The 24,636-nt window shown below is 38.4% G+C and overlaps 1 protein-coding gene across 1 annotated transcript in view; it reads left to right on the forward strand.

The window, feature by feature from the left end:
* The first annotated feature begins 620 nt into the window (after positions 1–620).
* The window catches only part of ITGA8 (integrin subunit alpha 8), a 113,551-nt gene continuing 89,535 nt past the window's right edge, over positions 621–24,636 (forward strand). Inside the window, exons 1-11 of the mRNA XM_058833336.1 lie at positions 621–937; positions 1,074–1,198; positions 12,203–12,303; positions 14,863–14,986; positions 16,429–16,490; positions 17,418–17,463; positions 18,415–18,540; positions 19,695–19,739; positions 22,253–22,296; positions 23,296–23,352; positions 23,542–23,594. Of these exons, the coding sequence (XP_058689319.1) occupies positions 753–937; positions 1,074–1,198; positions 12,203–12,303; positions 14,863–14,986; positions 16,429–16,490; positions 17,418–17,463; positions 18,415–18,540; positions 19,695–19,739; positions 22,253–22,296; positions 23,296–23,352; positions 23,542–23,594 (968 nt within the window). The 5' untranslated portion in view covers positions 621–752. The remainder of the gene's footprint in view (positions 938–1,073; positions 1,199–12,202; positions 12,304–14,862; positions 14,987–16,428; positions 16,491–17,417; positions 17,464–18,414; positions 18,541–19,694; positions 19,740–22,252; positions 22,297–23,295; positions 23,353–23,541; positions 23,595–24,636) is intronic.

The following is a 24,636-nucleotide window of genomic DNA, read 5'->3' on the forward strand; positions in this document are numbered from 1 at the left end:
TGCCCCCTCCAGCTCATTAAAGCTTCGCATAGCCAGGAGCTCACGGGAAACTCTGAGAGCGACAGAGGAATTGCATCTTCTAACGCGTTCTGAACTCTGTGCCCGGCTCTGCAACTTTCCTCTGGTTAGAAGGGGTTTTTTTCGTTGCTGGGGTTCTTTGGTTTCTATTTAATAATGGTCATGCCGAGCAACCAAATAACAATCTGATGAAGGTTTACATTTTTTCAATGCACTTCATTTTCCTAAAAGAGATTTTCAAGTACCAAGCTCTTCAGTTCAAACCCTTGAAAATGACGGAAGTCGAGAGAAATTCGACTCGAAACCACCAGCCCACACTCCGACATCTCCCCCCGTGAACACGACCGCCCCAGGGCAGCCATCGGTAGCTGCTGGGTCGTCACGGGCCGTCCTGCTCAGCCGGCCTTCCCGCGCACCGAGCGGCGGAGCCTCCCTGCGCTCGCTGCGGCCGTGCGAGCGGCCCTGCCCCGGCGGCGGGCCGCCAGGGGGCGCCCGAGCGCGCCTCCCCCGGGGGCCAGCGGGGCCGAGCGGGGCCGAGCCTCCCGCGCCGCCCCCCGCCCGCGCCCGGCGGCAGCCGGACCGCACCTCTCCGGATCGCACCTCTCCGGATCGCACCTCTCCGCACCGCACCTCTCCGCACCGCACCTCTCTGACCCGCTCCGCACCGCACGGCCGCCGCACAACCGCGCTCCGCTCCGCTGCGCCAGCGGGAGCCGGCCGCGGAGGCGGCGAGGATGCTGCCCCTCAGCCGCGGGCGGCCGCGCCGCTGGCAGCCACCGCTGCTCCTCCTGTCAGCGCTCCTCTGGGCGCCGGCGCTGCTGGCTTTTAACCTGGATGAGGAGAAGCTGACGGTGTACAGCGGACCCCCGGGCAGCTACTTCGGGTACTCTGTGGACTTCTACATCCCCGACCCCAGCACGTGAGTGCCGCCGCCGGGCCCGGGGAACGCTTTGGGAAGGCGGCGGGCGAACGGCGGCGTCGCGCCCGCGGGGTGACAGCGCCTATCGCTCGCCTGTCCCGATCGCCCCGGTGACCTCCCGGTGTGTGTTTCGCAGGGTCAGCGTCCTGGTGGGAGCTCCCAAAGCCAACACCACGCAGCCAGACATCGTGGAAGGAGGAGCGGTGTATTACTGCGCCTGGCCCGCCGCCCGGTGCAGGCAGATCCCCTTCGACAACACCAGTAAGTGCCGGCTGTCCCGCGCCGCCGTGCCCGGGTCCCCCTCGGCTCCTCCGCCATCCCTGTACTTGGGTCGCTTTGATCCGAATATCTGTCCTCGGATAGAAATCCCGCTCCTGGGAGTCTGAATGCATGTGCTCTTGCAGGGAAGGGTTTAATGGTCCCTAGAGAAATAGCAGGATTGTGACCTCCAGGATCAGTAATTCATCTTAATAACTGCCTTTTTCTTCTTCTTTTTCTTTAATGAAACATATTTGTGGCAGATTCCTGATTTTGAAAATGCTTTTGCATGTTCAGAAGGCAAAGCCCCAAAAGCCTTGTCTCACACTTCCCTGAACCATGGAAATAACAGGATTTCTAGTCTTTGGTGTTATTTTCAGCGAGGGGATTTCTGGCTGTTCAGATGGATGAAGTGCCGCGTGTGGCATGCTTATTTAATTCTATTCAGAAAGCAAAAATTTTGTTTCATAATACTGAAGCTAGATGCAAACCGATTTAGGCACAATGTGGATAGATTATATCCACTTTCAAAATCCCAAGACAGATGTTTCTTATTTAATTAGAGGGAACACACATTTTAAACAATTCAAGCTGTTTATGCTTTCTGTTGTCTCTTTATAGGTCTTGAAAATAATTTAAACCTAGTGTTTGCAGAGGCTTTAAAACTGATTCCTTTATTTAGGCAGACTTAAGCAGTTTGACCATTAAGCAAAAGTTACTATTCTTTAGGTGATATTTAATCTTAATATTTGTCTTTTATTGAAATGGAAACACAGTACTTTTTTTATTTTTTTATTTTTTTTTTTTTACTGAAAGCAGAAGTTAAATTAGAAGAGCTCACTTAACTGTAGCAAATAAGCAGTGCAGTTCTTTACTCCTCCCAACTCCAGCCACCTATATCTTATTATTGTGTTAGTGTCTAGGAATACTGATCAGGAAGACTGTCCCATCATGCTGAGCATTCTTCAAAACAGAGTAAGTGATAGTTCATGTATGCATATATGGCTACTGGGGCAGATAAACCTATGTACAGCATCTGGTTATGTATATAAATGGAAATGTATATAGACACTATGCATACATTATTTTAATTGTGTTATGTCCTGAGTGTACCTATTTAAAATAAAACCAGGAAACAGAGGAAATAATCATGTATTTCCCATCTTATGGTTTGACAGTTCATGTAACAAGAGTGGAAAGTACTATCTATACAAACTATTTTCAAGTTTGAATAGAAAACTTACAGACCAAATGAAAATTACATCACATTTTTAACGGGGAGTTTTGAAAAATTTATGAAAATCTAGTGATGAAACCTAGAAGGATATTTGAGTTTCCTGTTGGAAACTTGGGACAACTCCTTCCTCTTCTCAGAGATGTCCTTTTGCAGATAATATGTTTGGAATAAAGGCACAAACAAACTGAGGAGTAAATATACCAGTAAGGCTTTGGACTGTATCACAAAGCTATTCAACTTGGAATCTCCAAAGGGCGGTTCATTCAGTCTTCCTGAGATGGTTGTGTCCTCTAGATAGCATCCTTGACTTGTAGACATCTGAAGTTAGGCCAGAGATCAACCGTGATGTAGGCAGAGATGCACTTTCCTTGCAGGAGGGATGGCAGCATAGGCAGGTTTAGCAGTGCTATCCCTGGCTCTCTAATTCCAGTCCCAAGGGCAGTAAAGGTGTAATTTTGCACAATTCAGCAGTGTTCTGTAGACAAGGACCCCAGGAGGGTTTGCATGGCTTGTGCCACACCCTGTTCTTCATTGCCAGCAACAGAAAGGCCATCTCCGATATGCTTTAGGTAACTCCTTTTGCTGATTTCTGCATGTAGATTACATGTCGGTTTTTTTCTCTCTCAAACACATTTTTTACAGGATCAAGTTTTCCTTCTTTTCCACTATTCCCCCAAGGAGAGTAGTCCACATGAGCTCTGTCCTAGGTGAAACTATTTCAAATAGTCTGTCACACAAAGTTTCTTTTGAAGCCTTTAGCTATGTTATGCCTAGAGAGACTTAGGTAGTCCTTGGTAAATAACATGGGGTGTTTTCAGTTCATGGCTCCTGTACAAGCATCTTGTATTCATTATGCCTTCTTCTACAACATCACTCAGAAATGTTGCTATTCCCATTTTTAATATTTATTCTAATAAACAGAAAAAAGTGTGGGTTGTCAAAGATCATACAAAAAGTTGATGATGATACTGGTAACTGACTCAGGAGCTTTTTCTTCTTCTTACAGTGCCTTTACCACAAGATTATTCTTTCTTCCAAAGCAGAAACACTCAAAAGTTGTTAGAAGACAAGAAGTTCAGTTGTAGCAGCTTTAATATTAAAGATTAATGATTCATGTCTAGTAGGAGATCTTTAAAAGTCTTGTAAAGCTTTGGGAATGTTTTCTGAAACAAAACAGAAGAGCTACAGAGGCTGCTTCAGAGCTGAAAGATTTCATTTTGATGCATTTTTATACAAGCTATATTTTTCAATACTTTCTTCTTGACTCTACCTAAGTAATATCTCTTTCAGTTAGATTAGCTAAGCAAAGCACAGTAAAACAAAACCTTTTGAATAATTGGGAGCATTCTTAATTAAGTTCAGAAGTAAAAACTGAATGGAACTGGAAAGAACTGGAAAGAAAGGCAGTGTGAACCAAGTGGATAAAGAATTTGTTAAATCGGCATTTTTCAGCCTCAAAAGTTCAATGGGGAGGACTTCTGAATTCTAAAGAATTTGTTTAAGTCAAGCAGACTCACATATACTATATCCAAAGTTCAATATGTGAAATTGCTTCAGGTCACATAAACTAAAATTTTCACTATTACTTAGAAGTTCAAGAAATGGACAAATCCAAGAGGTTGAAAGACAGTGGCTTAAATTATGTATGTGCATGAGGGCTCATGTCTTCTACTTCTGAGGACTAGATGCACAAATGAAGCTCAGGTAGGTTACATTCAATGCAAGTTATGTTTTGCCCTTGAGGAGGGAACATACCGTGTGTGCACTTGGATGATGTTTGGGCTTTTACTGTCACAAACAAGTATATTTAGGGACATCTAATTGGTAAGACTCATATGTAACTGCACAGATTATTTCTGTTTCCACAAAAATAGTACAGCTGGTTTCAAGTGAGATTCCTTTGTTTGCAGATGTTTTCATGTTATTTGTATTAACACTGTTGCTGTCTCGGTCCTACCAAAAGAAAATAGTGAGGACACTGACTAGTATTCTGTGATGGCTTTAAGTCAAGATTCTGGACATTATCAGGCATCATGGTGTGGAGTTACTTCGTACTAATTTATAGTTATCATGTATTTTACAGCTATTGAGGTGTTTAATGAATGGGTAGATATGCTTTGTTAACTAAAAAGGAGCAAAATCTCTCTCCACCAACATTTAAAGCTTGTTAAGAGGCAATAATGAACATCAGCAGGCTCGTGAGTCAGGAAAAGGAAAGAAGAAAAAAGTAATCCATTGAATTTCTAAACTATTTATTGCCTTAGACAGAAGGGGCATTTGTTCAAGAAGTGATATGAGGGAACCAAGTAAGTGACAGACACCTTAGTTAAAAACTTAGTCTTGCTTAGGTTAATTTTATGATGTTCATTGCTGAGATAGGATGATTTTTGGTTCTGTAAAGGTTGTTTGGTTGAAGTGATTTGTTTGTTTGTTTATTTAGTTATGTGAGTAATATATTTTTATTTTTAAAATAACTGAAGTATTATTTAAAAAATGTCATTCTATATCCTGAGCCATAGAGTCCTGAAGGGAGAACATGAGTGCCAGGCCTAACTGAATCTGACATCCTGACACTGGTGGGAGACAACTGCAGTGTTGCCCAGTGGATCAGGGATATGACACTGCAAGGGATGCACCCAGTCATTGGCAAGGTGCAGGTGACCTCCCTCTTACCACACAGACTGTGGCACTCAGTATTAAACTTTACTTTTTGGATCATGTAGGCTTTAAATGACAAAATAAAAGTCTTCATGGTTTATGAAGCCCCCTTATTCTTTTTTATTTTTCCTCAGAGTAAGATCTGATGAGGGAGTAGACACTGAATTCCCAGTAAAAGATACAAAATACCTTTTAAGAAATGCATGATTACTATTGAGTGCCATATTCAACCTGTCAAACAGAGACTGGCTCCTTACTACTAGCAATGATGCTCAAAAACAAGACTGCTGCTGAAATCATCTCTGTGGCACAGACTGAGTGCTATGGGCAGCTGCATAACTTGTGTTAATGTGGAAATGTACGTGGGCTAAACTCCGATGATAAGATGGCTTAATTGGAGTTAATGAAGGTGCAGGAGTATCTGCAGCCCATTCCTAAAAGCCTCATCACGTAACTGAAATTGCTTTACAGAAAGGTGTCCCAGATGGTTACTAATTTCTTAGGCCACCTGTCTCTGCTTTTCATGGTAGCTAACGCAGAGATTTCCAAAGAAATTAAGTTATTTATTTGAAATAATTAATCCTGATGAAATAGCATTCCTGACAAGCAACAGAGGGGCAAAGGATTGAAGGAGGATGAAATTTTGTCGTGCTGGATTTGAGCTGACCCATCCATAAGCAAGTCGTGTAACCGGACATTCCCATATGGGCTGGCCAGTGATATGGCCTGCAGCCAAAAAGGGGCTTTAGCAGGAACTCTCTGTGTTTCCTGCTGTTGATACAGTACCGACTCTGCAGTCCCGTGTTTGCACTTCTTTAAAGTTCCCTAAATCTTTGTGCCAGGGTCAAGGCTCTGGGAAGAAGCTCAAAGCACTGCCCCTGAGAGCACAATAGGTGCTTTAACCTGCTCCATTGCAGCAGGGAACTGAGATAAAGTGTAATGGAAGGGCTTTTAGTATCCCCTTACTCCAGCAAATACAGATTGAAGGGCAGCAACCCTTCTCCCTTGTTTCCCTACTTTGTGAAGTTGTCCGGTTGGATTGCAGTGTAAGGCTGTGATACTCTGAAACTCAATGAGAGGACAGGGAAACAAGCGTTGGCATCATATTAAAGGCTTGTGGTCTGTCTTTCCTCTCTTACCTACACAAAGCTAACTTCTTTTCAGTTTCTTCTGTATGAAATGGGTTTACAATGACTATTTTTGCCTTAACACTGAGGTAGAATTACCAAGTCCTTGTTTCAACTGTGTGCTCTTCCATTCAGCTGCCAGGAGAGGTAGCAGGAGAGCAATATCAAGAAAATGTTCTGCTCTCTTGATTAACTAGGCAACTTCTGAACCATTCAAAGCATCTTTCAGCCAGAAGCAGTCTTAAATACAGCTTAAAGTACACTATTGCTTTTGAAATCTGGTAAAAAGCTAATATTTCAGATTTTGGAAACTCATTATTAAGGTCACTTTTAGTTGTAATACTTAATAGGCTGCATCAAGTTCTTATATTTTAAATTGGGTCCTGAAGGCAGAATTTCAGATACCACTTCTCTTAAATTTACAGAACACACTGGAGTGTTTTCTTTGCTATCAGTTAACTCTACCAGTTTTACTAAAATAGGTTATATTTTTCTAAAATAGCTGGAAAAAAATCTGAACAGCCTCTGAAGAGCAGCAGGAAAGGGGGATGTAAATCAGTTCTGACCAAGGGTGCAGTTGATAAAAAACATGAGCTAATCTGGCCAGCAGTTGAGCTGATTGTAACAGAACCCAGGTACTATATAAGGAGAAGATGTATTGTGGGACTTGAGAGCTTTAGTTACATGAAAAAATCATTCATTGGAGATAGTAAGATTCTGGGGAAAACTTAGAATCCTTTGTAAAACAGAATTTGCATCTCAAGAGAAATTGCTGAGAGAGAACTTTCTTGTACTTTTAAACATTGACACATTTTAGTCCATTATGCCAGTAAGACCTTATCTGGAATGTCATAGTTAACTTGTAGCATTCTGATTTATAATAGACCTTCATGAGTTTCTTTTGTAAGTCTCAGCCCTATCTATAGAAAGGAAAAATACTCTTAGCTCTGTTAGTTCAAGCCCTGAGGTCTTAATTTGGTTTTGATCAGATTATATTTAGGAAAAAAATCTTACTGAGTTTGATGATTTTTTTAAATTTTTTTTAATTTTTTTTTTTTTTGATTCATGGAATGTCCAAGTGAAGTTCTCTAGATATGATCTATTAAATTAAAATGACTCATATGAATAGCAGCTAAGCTGCAGTAAAAACCAGATAAATCTAAATATAGAAACAGCTCTTCTCATCATGACAGCATTTTGCATATCCTTACTATTTCTCAACACTTCAGAGTCCCTTTTTTCCCCCAGCATTAATTAAAAGCAATTGTTTGGCTTAGTTTGCTAGATCATGCCTGGTGTTTAGCTTTGCATTTGAATTCAGTATCTCTGGTGAGGGTCTAATACCAACGACGCTGCAAAAGTCACTGAGTTACCTTTGCTTTGTAAGGAGTGGTATCATCAGACTCTTAAGGGGGTGATATGGTGGTAGGATTGTCAAGATTCTGTTTCCCTCAGTTCTAGAATATGGGAGCAAGTATGCCAGGATCCTTCCCTCTCCCTCTTCCCTTCTGTAAGCCAGAACACTAATGATGCAGCAGAGCTGCTGTCAAAGCTAACTGAGGTTGCTCAGAGCCTTTTGTAGCCAGGTTCTGAAACCACCCCAGAGGACAAGAGCCACAGCCTCTGAGGAATCTCTTCTACTGCTTAAGATTTATTCAGAAATTCCCTTGCTGCAACTTGTGTCTTGTTGCCCTTTTTCCTTGTGCTGCATACCTCAAATGGGAGTTTGGCACTGTTTTCTCTTTACCTACTGAACACTGGATGAAGCACAAATAGATCATCCTTTGCTCTCTCTTTTTTGGGCCAAACACCTGCAAGTAGCGATGTCTCAAAACTGTACATAACATTCCAAGTGTTGGCTCCATGTCAGGGATATTCACTTTCCTTTACCTGTATAAATTTATAGAATTATTTATTTGTTTTGTATATTTGTAGTCACATTTTATACAAATATGGATAGATTTAGGTAATTGTTCACCTTTATGTATATACAATTATGTACAAATATATGAAATCTATGTATTACATTTTACCTATATTTTTAATATGATGCATGTGCATAGATACATACACAGATATATCAAAACAGGTATTTAAAAGGGATTTGCCATCATGGATGTAGGCACAGATGTGAGGGCAGGGTGTAGCTGAACCTGCTGCAGATGCCTGGTTAATGGGCATCTGCATTTATCCAGGACATACAGGCAAATAGGTCCAGAACATTTAGACATAATACTTTTCAAAATTTTCAGAATGGTGAAAAGTTATGTGAAAGAGATGCAGGTGTATTACATAGACAGATAGTTTGCTTTGACTAGAAGCATTGTTTTCCTGTGTTAAGTTTGATTAAAATATTTTCATAGAATTACAGAATCATTTAGGTTGGGAAAAAAGTCTAAGATCATGGAGTCCAACTTTTGAATGATCACCACCTTGATTTGTTTTTGTTCATTTGAGTGTTTTTAAATTATAAAAGATGCTGCATTTTTACTTACAGTTTTCAAGAGCTGAATGAATCACACTAAGTAACTACCAGTGTTTACCCATACATCTCTTATGCAGATATGAATTAGTATTAAAAAAAAAATGATAAAAAATTTATGATGTGCTGAATTAGTCACTGAGAGGAGACCAATTCCCACAGAAAACACCAGATTTTCTCTAATGTGTGTATATGATGGATTTGCACTAACACTTGATCTAGATTCAGACTTCAATTCCTACAAGTGAATCTGTCCTGTTGCTCTTAACAAAGGTTTGCTAAAACTGGCTCAAAGAATGCTGGTTTTAGTAATCATGTTTCTGTACCTCCAGAGCTGCTTCTGAAGCTGGATTGTAGGGCAGTACCATGTATAGGAGTCATGGCTCCTGAAGTAGAAAATGGGGTGCTTTGGGTTTGCTGAAATGGTATGAGGATGTCCTCATACCTAAATTTAAATTTATAAATCTCTCTTCTCTTTGCATACTCCTGGTTGTCTGGGCCTTAGTCTGCAACACAGTCTTAGGGAGTATCATTATGAGTGACTCCAGAGCTGTGTCTCAAGCCAAATTTGCGAGTCATCCAGATTTGACCATCTGGAACAGCTCCAGGGCTGGCTCTGAAGCAATCCAGATGGTACTCAGGCACCCCTTGGACCTCTCTGTGGACAGGCTCAGGCGTTGTGTGCCCAGCCCAGCTGCTGCTTTGTATTCTTGCTATCCTTGCACTAGTGTCACATATCATGATACAAGATAGCCTGGACTCCTTCCTAAAAAGGGCCAGGCATTCTCCTCCAGAAGAGGATATGTGAATGCAACCTGAATTCCCACCAAGATTTTGCTCCTCACAAAAACAGAGCTGTGAGTATGGTACAGTATAGACTTAGCCTGTGGGCCTCAGATGCCCATAAATAGCACAAGGAGAGGTATTTCCCTGTCATGTAATGGTGTTGTCAGACTACAGACATGCTACTTTTTGAAATTCTTAGATAATGCTGCTTTGAGGAATATACAGATTTTTTTTTTTCAAACTGGATTGGGATTTATCTGGGTAAATGAATAGTCTTTGTCTGAGTCTAATCTAAGTTGGTCATCCATGGCTACTTACAGTTGGTTTAAAAAAAAAAAAAAAAGGTACTTTAGGTACTTTCAGGCCATGATTCTCCTGACCTTAGAGTTCTGCTTTAGGGGGAAAAGAACTGGCTTAGATCGCGTGCTCAGATGTAAGTGGGTGACTAGCTCAGAGGTGGACAATTGCAGCAGGGCACAGCCATGACAGCTTATGTGTATTCATACAGGTTAGTTGTGTATGTTGCTTTATTTTGCTAAAGTTACATGGGAAGCAGTAGATGTTTTATTGCATTCTGAAATTCTGATTAGTTATTACATACAAAAGACTAACTGTATTTTAAGGCACAACCTCAGAAACTGTGAATATAATTCCATAGCTCTAGCAAGAGTTCTGAACAAAAGTGATTAGAAAGTTTCTACCAAAAGAGATTTATCTAGGAAAAAAAAACCCCTATTTGTTAATTTATGTGTCTATGTTATTTTTCAAATTATGTTGTGATGAAAATCCCATGCCACATGATGAAGGATTCCTACTACAGTACATGCCACTAAATGAGGTGGGATTGTGTGTATGTGTGTGTATGTACAGTTCTTGCAGATTTACTGGTAAATTCAGCTGTGGTTTGATAATCCTGCATATGGTTGTCCAAATTTTAAAATTTAACTTCTTTTCAATGTTGGTATACTTTGCCAATAGACAAGTATGTTCTTTTGATTGAAAACGTAAGCTTCTTTAAAGTTAGAATACTGGCCATGAGTATCCTCAGAGCCAGGCTGCTCTACAGCAGCCAGAGCAATGCTCTACAGCATTGGCTGCTGTGAAGCTCGCCATGGCTGATTTTCAAGCTTGGAAAGCTTTGTTTCTATCAAGATCCCATCTGTGTACATTGATCATATTAAGATCTGCTGGAGCATTAAAAAAAGAAGAAAGAAACCTTTAAAGTCTGAAAGGGTCTGACTTCACTGGAAAAAATAATTGAAAGTAGTGTTGCCAGCACTAGGTAGGAGCTGGCAGCGCCTACCTTGCAGTGTGTCAAGTATGCTGTCTCTCACATCCACACAAGTTTAGGCCTAACTTCAGTAAAATGCTGTTTTAAAATTGATATTTTTAGAGTAATTTTAAATTATACTTCCTGAATTTTTAAAAGCTAAATATTCCTGAAATTTATCTCTCTAAGCATTAACTTCAACAGTAGCTGCTGTAATTGGTGCAGCACAGAAGCAAATACTTGTATGAAGGATGATGTTTCCTTAGAGGCTTTTAATCTTTAAAAGATTAATTCTCATTCAACTTTCCTTCATGCTTATTAGGAAAAAATACAGAGATAAGAGTACCCTTGTTTTCCAAATATTATGCATTTTTCTTTCTAATTCAGTTTATAACATTTATGAGGTTACCATAAGCTGAAGTCAGTGGTGAGCTAACATCCTAGAAAACATTCAGGTATCTGCTGTATTCCCCCTGGGTAAATCCCAAGGAGTGTTGACTTCTTAAAAAGTTGGCAGTGTTTTTTCTCAGTTATTTAAAAATGTACGTAAATCCTTAGAATATGATCTGATACTACTTTTTTTAAGGTATATAGTATATGGTTTTATTTTCACTTAGAGTGACTAAAAAGGATTGATTCTTCTGAAATCCCTCCTGATAGGAACCAGAAACAAACATAACGGAATGCAGATACAAGAGGGTAGGAGTAATGCCCTGCTTATTTATAAATTGAAAAGTTCATTAGGAATGACTGGTAAGGAAAGAGCATAGCTCATAAACATATGGGAAATCAGTTTACTTCAGAGAAGTGAGGGTGAAGGGAAGGGATGTCTGCTTTTTATTAAAACCTGAAATGCATTGTAATTGGCCTGAATCTTTGCCCAGATGGCTTCTCTTATGTTGACATCTGCAAGAGTGTATATAAAGCAACATTAGGAAGCTGTCTCTTGTGACAGTGTGTACACATGTAATTCTGTTAAAAACTAAGTCCTTTGCTATCTGTAGTGTTGGTCTTTGAATAAGCGTGCTGAGAAATGTCATTTGTTTGACAAAAACTAATTATGGAACATGCTTTTTACATGGAAAGTTTCCACCACATCTCAGAAAACTTTTTAGGGCTTTTCACCTGTTTTTATAGATTCTTGTTCATTCTTCATCACAAATTCTAAGTAAACTTTTTTTTTTTTTTTCTTCCAGGGGGAAACACAGCATTTTTTATTCCAGTCCTGTGTATTTTTTTTCTAAAGTTTAAGTGTTATTATTTTGCATTTTCATGTGTAAATTTAAGCTGGTTTCTGCTGACCAGTGAAAAGATTAAATGGTGATAAAAAGTCCATTTCCTATTGAATGTGCTGGATAATGACAAGTGGATTCAATGTAATATATCTGTTTATCTATTCACTGGTGTTAAATATAAGCTGTCAACATAATGCATCTTTCTTTGTCAGACAACAGGAAAATCAAAGTCAATGGCACCAGGGAACCTATTGAATTTAAGACAAATCAGTGGTTTGGGGCAACAGTCAAAGCTCATAAAGAAAAAGTTGTGGTAAGTCTCTCACATTTGATATTCATTTGGAGATAATGTTTATTTTTGTCAAATGTATATGTTTAATAGCTTTCTATGTGTACATAATGGAAATAAATTATGATTTACTGATTATGCATTAATTATAAAACAGAGGATGTATATAATTCAGAAAAAAGCAGCCTATAAAATCGGGTTGAACTGATCAAGTGAAGATGATCCTGCTGCCATGTGAAAACAGCAGAATGTCATATTGTGGAAGTGAATGATATTTTTTTAACAGATAATGGACATATTTCAGAGATACACAGGAACTGATAGCTGTATGCTATAAAATGTTTGGTATTATGAAGATACATTAGGAATGTTAAATACAGAATATAGTGAATTTGCATGTATTTGAATGTAATGAAATGTTACAAAGACATCAAAGAACCTTTGGCGATGTTCAGTTAGGAAAACACCTCTTTTGTCACATGTGCATTGCTTTGAGCAGCTATGTCATAGTTGTGGTGAAACAGCTGCAAAAAAAAAAGCTGATAAAAACAGCTGATAAAAAAGCTCCAAATCAAGATGGCTGTCAAAATGTGGTGTTTTCCAGTTTCACAGAACTTTTACCTGTATTGATAGAGGGCCAGCAGTGGGCAGGTATTTTTATTGCGTAGTAAAGTGTTGGTGATGCTGCTTATACACAGACGTTATATTTCCAATTGCATTAAGGTTTACATTAAAAACAGCACTGAAGTAGTTGTGATAAGAATAATTGGTTTGGTCATTAGTTTTTACAATTACTAGTTTTTACAATTACCAAATAAAATTTTAACTTGGGGTTTGATTAAAACTTCCAATTATTTCTTAAATATTAGTCATAAGGGAGGAATATTGAAAGGAAATTCTTGCCCTTATATTGTATTCCTTGTGGTTAACCTACAGAAGGATTTTGAAATGAAACAGGTAATGAGTAAAACATCACCCTTTTCTGTTACAGAGCTGAGTAAACAAAAAATTCTAAAAAATTCTAAAAATAGATGAACATTTTTCATTTTCTGTACTATACTAAACAATTCAAAAATTGAAATAAAATACTTCTTTACCCTCATTTGTGAAATCTTAATCAAGTAGAAAAACTCATCTTCAACAGATGTGCTGTGTCTATACTAGCCAAACTTCATTTATTTGGGGTAACTTTTCTCAGAAGCTGAAACCGAGGTATAGTCAACACTTTGCAGGCAAAAATTTGGACAGCAAAGCTGGAAGGCTTTGTCTGTTAAACTTTGTAGGATAAGAGAGAAAGAAAATGTCATCAAACTGTCAGGAAATTGTATTTTAAGCTGCAGATTGAATAGTAACATACATTAAGTCAATGTTTATGATTATATTTTTCTTGTTTCAATCAATTTGGCTTGACATGAGATGTACCTAAAATCACCCCCACAGGACACATACTACTCCTTGCTGCACTCTGGTTTTGCTCCCTGCTTCAATATGCAAGGTTTCCTAGGCAGGGGTGTGTGAAGTGTCCCTGTTCCTTAAGCCATTGCTCCACAAGCTCTGACTGGTGGTAAGCTCTTAGTAGCACTGTGGTTCATACAGCTGGTACTGATTGCAGAGAAGGCTAATACTATATTGTAAACAATAGCAATACCTTGCCAGAGGTAGACAGGTTTGTAATTGAAAGAGTAGGACAAGACAGGACATGAATGAAGGACTTATTTTTATCTTACAGAGGCAAGGTTGCAGGGAGAGGTAGTATCTCCATGCTCCCAGGCAATGAAAAGTTTCAAGGCACAGGAAACTCTGAGGAATGACTTGCAGACCTGAGAGCTTATTGTTCTTATTTTTCTAATTATCTGGATTATCTTCAAAAAAGATAATGCTTCTCTCTACACAAGTTCTGTATCTTTTGTCTTTGCTCTGTTATGTTTGTAACATGACTGCTGTAACACGGAAGATTAAATACCTAGCCAAAACTTCCTTAGCAAAAAACTCTTCATTTAGACTGTTGAATGCCTTGCAACTGTATCCTATCTATGAAGATTTGAACCCGGGGGTTATAAGAAGGCAGACACTCTGATGATTGTGATTGATTGTATAAATTATATATTGATTACATATGGCAACAACCTGACAAATCTCCTGCTACGTGGGGTCAGTTCTGCTGCTACGCCCGTTATCTTAGGACATACCAGGACAGAACTGGGATTGCCTTCAGCCACATATATGTGATATGCATCTTAAATTATGGGTTCAGCTCCGGTGCAATGAGCAGTAATAGAGCAAATATATTACTTGTGAAGCAGACTTAGAGGGTATTTGTAATATGGCTTAAATGTGACTTCCTGACAGATTTCACCTGTCAAGGGCTATAAATGAAACATCAGTGTGCTTTTCAGGTTATAATAAAATTATATGAAGCGGTGGTTCTGCATTTTTTTCTGCCAGTATCTTGTGATCATTGCTATATGAACAATAGAACACCAGAGAGAATCCTTGTACACAGCCTGTTAAAAACTACATTTGCCAGGTGCAAGAGTGTGTGAAAGTACATGTGTTTTCCATTTTGTGTTTCTGTTTTCATAGGCTTGTGCTCCTTTGTATCATTGGAGAACCCTTAAAGACAGCCCTGAGAAGGACCCTGTTGGCACCTGCTATGTAGCAATTCAGAACTTCAGTGCCTATGCTGAATATTCACCTTGTCGCAACAGTATGTATTAATATGAACAGTCTGTTTTGAAGGAATTGATTTTGCACTGAGTGTTTTCATTCTTTCAGTCAATTCTTCACACCATTGAGTCTTGGTTGAATGAAGGTTACTATATGATGCTATTGCATTGAATGAGGGTGTAAGGGAAAATTAACATTAAACTATATGCCTACAATTGGATGCTTTATTGCATAATTAATTGAAAGAGGAGAAACTAAGTCAATTAAGTGTGTGCAGTTATAGTAATGAGCTATAATTGGTTCAATTTTTGTGGCTTTAAAACATAGCAAACAGATCTAGATAAGAAGCAGACAGCATATTAAACCAATTATTCATACTTATTCTGAGTATAAATGTCTTATCACAAGGTCACAATTAGAAGATCAGACCCTGCATAGAAACACACAAGCCTGTATCATCACTCATGCCATTGTCATCCACAAGAGCTCATTTGTGAAGAGCTTTTAGCATGGAAGAAAGCCATGAACGCTAACACTGTTGTTCCACGCTCTTCTCTGTGCTGTTCTGAGGATGTGATAGCCATCTCTGGGCCTTGCTTGTTGGGAAATAGGGCTAAACCACATGTATATTTAGAACCAGGTTCAGCTACCTAGAAGTCTGCAGAAAATACGACACATTAGGTTATTATCAGTCATTAATCTTGTTCAGCATTCTATGCCTAATGTAGTAGGGCTTTAAGCAGTGTTCTATCTTCCTTCTAAAGCCAAATCCTTGTGTCTGCATGGACGTGGACAGAAAGAAGCTGAATCTGTAAGAAATGGTGACCTTAAGATCTGGTTTATGTACTTACTGATGTCTCACTGGGGCTTTGTCAAAGGCTTATGTCATTTGAAAAGAGAGTTCAAGTGGCCATTCTTACTCTCAGTTTTGCAGTCCTGCAATCTTCAGGCACTCTGGTGCACGTAGAATTGGCATAAGATGCATGCCAACACACTTTGCACAATTATATAAGGATTTGGAGAATAGAAATCAAAGTAGTTAGAAGCAGGAACATTGTTTTTCCATGTACCCCTCCTGACCCTTACACTGTGTCAAGGTTTTTTGAGAACACCTCAACACCTTACTTTTGTATTTATGACAGATCAGACTGTGATGAACATTCTACAGTTTTGCTGAGGTTTTTACTTTTCTATCTCCAGCTAAATTAAAACTGAATCCCTGATAGTTGTTTCAAGGGTCCTTTCTTGGCAGTGGGAGGAGAAAGTCCCAAGTAGCAGGTTCTATTTTTAAGTCTTCACAAGGGACTGCATGATCAGGATCTTGTAGAAGGTCTTGATTTGCTCTTCTTCTTCTAAAAAAGTATGCATATTTTCACCTACACTGGCAGTATTGCATTTCATAGCATTACAGCTATGAGTATCTGTGTTATCTTACACATGCACTGTAAAATCAATAAAATGCTTCTACTTTCATAATTGCAGGCAATGCAGATCCTGAAGGACAAGGCTTTTGTCAAGCAGGTTTCAGCTTAGATTTTTACAAGGTGAGATTCTGCTCCTGAAGTATTTTGACCAATTGTCATTGTGATATATCTGCAGGGTTCAAGTACTGTCTCAGTGATCATGAGTTTATCTCCCTGCTGTTGGATATGGAAAGTTTTGTGAAGTTGTTGCAAGTTCTTTCCTCCTTTTCAAGCTACAGACTTTTGTTTCATTAATAAAAAGAAATAATCAGCACCTGTTTATCTCCTTGTAGCATTCCAATCTGTCTCAGTCTGCCTCAACAGATAATTAAGCAAAATCTTCTATGTCCTTCTGCCTCAGTCTCTCATCACTTAAAATGCTTTACTTGACTTTCAGGAAGCAGTGGGGCATGCACTAGCTAGTTTTAAAAAGTTAAAATAGCCTATATAAGGATGCTTTTGGTGGCAGACTAGTCATTGAGTAAAACCATTCCCATGTGGGGGTGAAAGTGCTTAAGGGAAAGAACTAGATTTTCTTGAATGCCAAGAGGGTCCAGAAACAATGTTGTGGGAGAAAGGATAAACTGTGCATTGTTGTTTATTATAGAACCAGAGCCTCAGGTAACTGACCATTGCAACTGTTTAGAGCGTTCTGCAGATGCAGTGTATAATTCTCTATAACACCTTAATGTCCTTTCATTGAATGTGAGCTATCTCTTTTCTGTTAACTTTGTTTTGGTACAAATAAGCAGCAATTTTTGAAATGTTATGTTAGTGGTAAAATAAATGGCTTTCATTCAAGTGTGGATGCATAGGGTGATTAACTTTTTTTAACTGTGAATCTTCCTGCACATCCATGCACCTACATCCTTTCCTTGAACATGGCTATTCTTCTTTATCATGATTCTGATATTATTTTGGTCATTTAAATTGTTTTTTTCTCCCATGCATGCTTAATTTTATTGTGTTCTTTTGTTGTGTAATTTTATTTAATTCTGCTTTTTGTAGAATGGAGACCTCATAGTAGGTGGGCCCGGTAGTTTTTATTGGCAAGGTATGTTCATCTGGCTGGTTAACTGGATCTAAGAAGTGATGCAGAAAGTATTATTGTTCTAGATTTCCACTGTTCTGTCAGTTTAAGATAACCAGTCTCTAATGGAATTTTCAACAAACATAAATCAAAATAATTGCTTAACAAGCAACTGAGCATAAAAATAAGCCACGAAAATCCAGGATGTTGGTTGTATAGGACGTTAAACAAATACAAATAGCAATTTTTATGATAGCATTTTAGTATATTTGTCATTTAATTAATAAGTTGAAATTTTCCACAGAAATACTGAAAGTTTACGAATTTCTAGTATTTGTAGAGCAAATGTATTATTTTAAAAATCTTTGTTACTGTTTTTTAGCACAACCTTTTCTAGCTATTTACATGTATTTTAAGTTAATTTGTGGCATCAATGTAGGTTCCAAGATGTATTTTCTCATGTAGATAAACCCTGAAGTTGCTTTGGTAAAGGATTAAGAGGTTATTTTTGTAATGTGTTCTTACATGTATGATGTAGCTGATTCCCAGCCTCTGCCTACCAGCATGCCCACTGTCAGCCTCTCTGATGTGTGTTATTGCATTTTTTTTAAAGATCTAATTGATTGTGATTGTAGAGAGTTCATAGCTTTGAATTCTCCATTGAGAAATTACTTTCATTGGTCTACTACATTAGTACAGTGCAGTGGCATTAGTTTGAATTAGTACATTGAAATGGGTCTGGAGGTGTTTTTGTAATGGTTCAATAGAGGTTCATTCCCTTGTTTTATTGATTTATGTGGTGTACTCTTGAGACTTCCAGGGTGATAATGGAGAAAGCTTGAGATAAGTTATCTACTCTTTGCATCTGGGCTGTATTAGTGTCCTTTCTGCTCTGTTCTGGTGTTCTGCTAGCCCTGTTTTATAGAATCTGGCCCTCTTTTAGTCCCTTTCATTTATGAAGCTGTTTGAATCCAGGTCAGGTAATCACTGCAAGTATTGCGGACATCATTGCAAATTATTCCTTCAAGGATATTCTGAGGAAACTGGCACGAGAGAAGCAAACAGGAGTGGCACCACCTTCATATGATGACAATTACATGGGTAAGATGAGTTCTGTATGAGTTAGCAATATGGTCTAAAAGGATGAGTCTTACATAAATATGAAAACAAGCCCTACATTACTATTGTCACAACTGTGAGAGGATTTGAACATGTCTGGCCTTAAGCACAACAGCAAATCTGTAGCTTGCTGGTTACTTCAGTGAGATTATTAACATTCCTAAAATGATGCACAGCAACAGGGTTTGAAGTTTGATATCTTAAATGGCTTTTTAGGGTCCTTATTATTTGATGTTAAATAATTAAGCAGAAGTACAAAGTTTTCCCATTTATGTATTTTTCCATTGCAAGATGATAGATTGAACTTAGAGTAATTAAAGACAATTTCAATTTTTGTTAGATAAATTCAAAATCAGTTCTGTGGTATTTTGTACTACACAAATACCCAATTTATTTTTACTCATATTTAAAAGATACAATTGAAGTAAGCAATAACAAAAGTCAATTTGAAGATAATACGTAATTAATAGAAAAAAGGCTCCTTATCTACTTTTTATTAGTACTGATCTCTGAGAATTTTCTTGATACTCACGTGTCTCTGCAAGTAAGGCAGGTTTTTCTTTACACAGTTATGGAAAAGATTCAGTGGAATTTGAAGGCACGTCCTTGCACTGTTGCCCATAGATTTGAAATTAAAGTCCCTGATACAATGCAAAAGTCCTTTACTGTGATAGTAGTAGCTATCTCACAGGTTTACTAAAGCTACAGGAGCTTTACTCCATCTTTAGAAATCTGTTTTCCATATAAGGCTCAGCCAGGGCACTCACACATAACAGTATAACAACGAAGACCTGAATTGTGTCAATAGCCGTTAGGGCAAAACACCATACCTGGTGGTTTTTTCAGATTAATAGTAAGCATTGTTGATTTAGAAGCTCATTTTTGGAGAAGTGGGATCAATTTTTTATACATTCAGACCTACCATTAATTTAGTCATAGTAGTGTGATAAACCATTTTCCTTTTCTCCACACAGTTTTAGCATACTAATGTTAGAAAACTTGCATTCAGCAGATCCATTGAACAGACAAATCTGATGGTCCTTGCATATTTTTTGAAAGAAATTGTTTATCGAGTTGGGGTTTTTTTTAAATTATTAATTAATTATTAATTTTTTTTTTAAATTATCTTTAAACAGGATACTCAGTGGCTGCTGGGGAATTTACTGGGGATTCTGAACAAGGTAAGCACCTATCCACTCGAATGAAAACTATACAGCCATGCACTTAATAAATTCCTTGTTTTGGGTCCCTACACAGGAGCATACCTATTATCCATTTGAAACACTGGTGAGACATAAGCTATCTGCACTCAGTATTCTCAGAGATAATTATTTCCTTAGACAGTATAACATGACAGAATTAAAGTAAAATAAAAATTTGAATTCTACTACAGGTGGCTTACTTGAGGGGCTGAACAGCTCTGTAGTCTAGACTCACAAAGCCAATAGGGACATTGTACATTCCCACAGTAAACCCAGTGCTCCAATACTGCTTCTGCTTAATCCCTCTGAAGTTAAAGTTGCCTGTCCTGCATTATGAAGGATTCAAAAATTAAATGAAAAAACACAGTTTTGAGCCAAACGCTATAATATGTGAAAAGAGATACCCCTGGTAATGGAAGGCTACATTTTTGGCTGCTTTTTTAATGCATACTCAAAGTTTTATAATGGATGATTTTTGAGGCAGTATGTCATGTGAATGATTGGCACAAAAATAATGCATAGCTGGCTGACTCTAGTATTCATCCTGTATCATGCCTTCATTAGTACTTCCATTTCCCCTTGAGCAAACACAGAGGGGAGTATATGATCCCAGTGAGGAACAGAGGAAGGCTAGGTCAGTACAAGGAGGTAGCTGAGGTGCTCTGTGATCTGAAGTTCCTGCTGCTGTCTTCTGATGTGGATGTGCTAATGAGGGAAGGTTTACATGGCAAGACTGCAGGCTGGAACTTTGCTTTTTCCTTCTTTTTTTCTTACTCATTTTGTCAAGCACTTACATGGCATCAAGCAAAATAATGAATGAGATAAAATGTTGATAGGCAAAAAGAAAAGAGGTATTTGTAAGGACAGTCCTATATAGCTTCTGTGTTATAGTATGTTGTTGTGGTTTTAAAGCAGTAACTAAAAAATCACTAGAAAACTTACTTATTTCTTGCTATGAGATATGGATTAGAACAAGAGCAAAACAGGCTTAAAACTTAAAAGGAATAAAGAAGGTTTATTAACAAAACTACAAGAATAAGAAAACCAGAATAAAACCTCCAGAAAACCCTTTTTTCCCCCACTACCCAACCATCCCCTTGTTCACATGACAACAGAGACAAAACAACTTTGGTGTTTACAACAGTCCCAATTCTTGCTATAGTCTTTCCATCAGTCTTTGTAGAGAAACAGAAGTCTTCTTCTGCTAATCTATGGAGTTTCTCACAAGAAAGCTATTTCTGTAATAGTTTTCTATTTTTCTGATGCCAGCTGCCCAGAAAAATCTGCCATCAGTTGTCTCCTCCCATTTCACATCACTCTGAGGTGTGTTATGGGTCAATGAGTCTAGGGATGTCATTTTTAAGGATGAGTTATTCAAAGGCAAAAGTTCTCTTCATCTGTCTCTGTGAGCCTCCCTGGAAACAGAAGTTTTCTCTTTGCCTCTTAACGGCCTGAAATCTTCAACTATTACTTCTCCCACCTCTGTTCCAGCACCTCACTGTATCACAACTACTCCACCTTTTGCTCAAAATCCACACTTTGAAACACTCCATTCCTCCCAATATACTCTGTCATGAATTAAAGTGGTTTTTTTTCAGAACGCTGTTGTCCATCTCCATAGCTTTAACAGAATAATATTTCAGCTTATTAAAGCATCTCCTTATTCTCTCTTCCCCATCTAAAACTTAACTCTTTTCTTCACTGTCTTTGATGGTTTTATGATGTCTTCTTCATGTTGATTATCCTTCTCTCTCTCTCTCTTCCCCTCTCTCTGGGAAAAAGGAGTAATCTGTAAGTCTTATCCAGGCAGTAAAAGAGTTAAAGTCTTGGAAAAGCTGCAGAAGTTCATGGTGTCAGGTTTCAGTCCAGCAGCAGAAACTACAAACCAAGCCAGGCTGGCCGGCTCTGCTTCTCCCCGCCCCCTCCCCGCCCTCTGCGGCCTTGTCCGGCCTGGAGGGGGTGGGGAAGAGGCCAAGATGAAGCTCTGTTACCTCCTCAGAAGCCAGAAACCAAAGAGAACAAGAGAGCCCTGGCTTTACATCTTCAGGTGGTGTTCACAAGTTGATCTCACTTTTCAATGGTTAAAACCGCCGCCAGTTCTCAGAAATGACCAATAATTGGTCAGGAGAAAAAACTCCCATCAGCCACCAGCAGCTTCAACTTCCCTAGCTCCCAAAGCTGTCTTAAAGGTAAAGTCACCCCAGGACATATGTGGTGCCACAACTGGTTCTTATTCCATCAATACACTTCTGTCAGGTACAAAGCTGAATTGTAACATGACCTTTGTTGTATTGTGCTATGCTAATCAATGCTAAGAGATCCGTGGATGTGTGTATTTGAAAGTCATTGTAACATTTTGTGCAAGTAAATTAACTGAATGAATGCTATAGTCTTATGAAATAATGGCTTGAAGTGATTTACAGGTCTTTCTGATACAGAAATCAACATCTGATACAGATCAACAGTTCACTGTTGATCATTTATCCTTTCAGAGCTGGTTGCTGGAGTCCCAAGGGGAGCACAGAACTTTGGCTATGTATGTACTGGACCTTCATTTTATAGTTTTTATAAGAAGGCAATTAAGCTATTTGTAAGGTTAAATGCTGCATTATATTTTCTAACGCTTTCATACAAAACTTTCAAATCAGAGAAAACTGCCACTGACTTTCATCCTCAGGCTTATCTGAGTGGGTTGAAATGTATTTGTTTGGGTTTTGAATGGTAAGTGCTTAGTCTCTTCTGAAGTCTGTTTTACAATAGGCAATCACAAGTACAATTACATGGTCTGAGTCAGACTAGTATCCCTATAACCACTGAGTGTTATCAGATCTAAGCTCATCCATAGGTTAGCATATTTTTGTGCAATGCTGTGTCCACAGTGCAGAGGAGTCTGAGTTCAGATTATTCATACCCATTGTTTACTTTCAGTGCTGAAAGTGTATACAACACTGAAATCCAGGTGCAAAGAGTCATGATATGCAGTTAGGAGTGAAGGGAGAAAACAATATACATTTCTGGATACAACTTTTAACTTGTAGGAAAAAAGTTCCACAGGTAACCTGGCTGGGAAAGGAGATCACAGCCACAGACACATTCTCTAGTTTTGTGGACCCCAAATTCCTTGAGTCTCTGGGGCTTGTTTTTAATTTTTTTTTTTAGGAAAAAGGTGCATGTATATATATATATATATATATATATATATATATATATATGTATCTATGTATACTTCTTTATGTTTTAAGTTCTTGTTTTCATGCCTAATTACTGATTAGTTGATAGTCTGTGATTTGCTGTTGTTCAGTGTCCAGCAGGGATTGGAAATATCTTTCCCTATTTTTTTCATGGGGAACCTGAGGGTCATGAAATATTAGCAATTTGTTCAAGATCATACAGGAAAACTATGGTGAGACAGAAAAAGAACTGTTTTTTCTTGGCTACTTGGACTATATTTCAGTGTGTCAAGTTCTTTTGCAGTGATGTCATGCTGTAGCATCTCCATATGTGCTTGAAACTTTCCTTATTCTTCCATTGCCAGGTCTCAATTATTAATTCTTCTGACTTGACCTTTATCCAGAACTTCACTGGTGAGCAGGTAATGTAAAGCAACTAGGAGATGAAATATTGTATCTCTAGAGCTTCAAGTTTCCTTAATATAGTTTCAAGAATATCTAAAACTTTTTTTTTTTTGTAATAATGACCATAAAAACCAAGAGGATTATCAGGAAAAGTCTTTACATTTTATATCGAATATAAAAGCCTATATGTTGCTTTTTATTTTCAGATGGCGTCCTATTTTGGGTACACAGTTGCAGTATCTGATGTTAACAATGATGGGTAGGTTGTCAAATACATTGATCTGAACATTAATAGAAGCAATGGCTGATATTTATTAATAAATGTAGATTTTCAAGTGCTTCGTACCTCAAAATGCTTCCCTTAGATTCTCTGCTTGTCTAATTTTAATTGTTCACATCGAATTATCTTTGTGCAGTCACAGTGGCCATGAGTATTTTCAGGCCTTGTTTGAGTGAGTTCATCTGAATATTTATTCAAAGCAGTGTGTCAGAGTAGTGTCCAGAGTCCTAGGAAACAGATCCAGGTAGAAAAACAGTGAATAAACTGCACTAGCTACCATGGGGAAGAGATAGGTGAAAGTCAGAACTTCATTCTCCCATTCTCAAATACAGGAAAGTCTTCTCATCCATAGCTTCACTTCTCAATTTTAAAAGCCTTCTAGCATCATCAGCTCTTCTTTCCTCATTCCAGCACCTGCTGGTTGGCTATCCATTTTTATCATCCTGAGGACCAACAAGTGTCTATGTCCCATAGCTGTTACGGCAGGCATTGTGGATGTCAGAGGAATAACGATGCTCCTAGGATCGTGATACTTGGGGGTTTCAGGCTGTGTTGAACAAAACCCTTGTTAACTTTCAAGTCATGTAAAGTCTTATTAAATATTTAGAAGAGGACTTTAGGAAGAGAATATTTATAGTAGCTGTCTAGCAAGGAGATAAAGATCCCTGAAACTCAGAGGCTTGGAAGTCTGCACAAAGATGAGCCAGGACGATATTTAGAGATGTAATGTACTCTTGCTTATTGCAAAACATCAGATGTGTCTACATCATATTTTTTTCTTGTGATCCTTTCTTATTAAATGCTTAAACATAGTGCATGAAATAAATTTTCTGGGCTAAGTCAGTGCTTCTCATCAGTGACTAGTGACCCTTTAAAGACTGAGTTTTACAAGAGAAGAGAAAAGTATAAAGGTAGTAAAGTGTTACTGCAGTTACAAAACAAAACAATAACAGAACCTTCAGCAGTTTTCATGGTCACATCATAGTACTCAAATCTTTCCAAGTTTCTGAGATTAAATTTT

The sequence above is a fragment of the Poecile atricapillus genome, chromosome 2, assembly GCF_030490865.1.
Source record: "Poecile atricapillus isolate bPoeAtr1 chromosome 2, bPoeAtr1.hap1, whole genome shotgun sequence".
Taxonomy (NCBI): Eukaryota; Metazoa; Chordata; class Aves; order Passeriformes; family Paridae; genus Poecile; species Poecile atricapillus.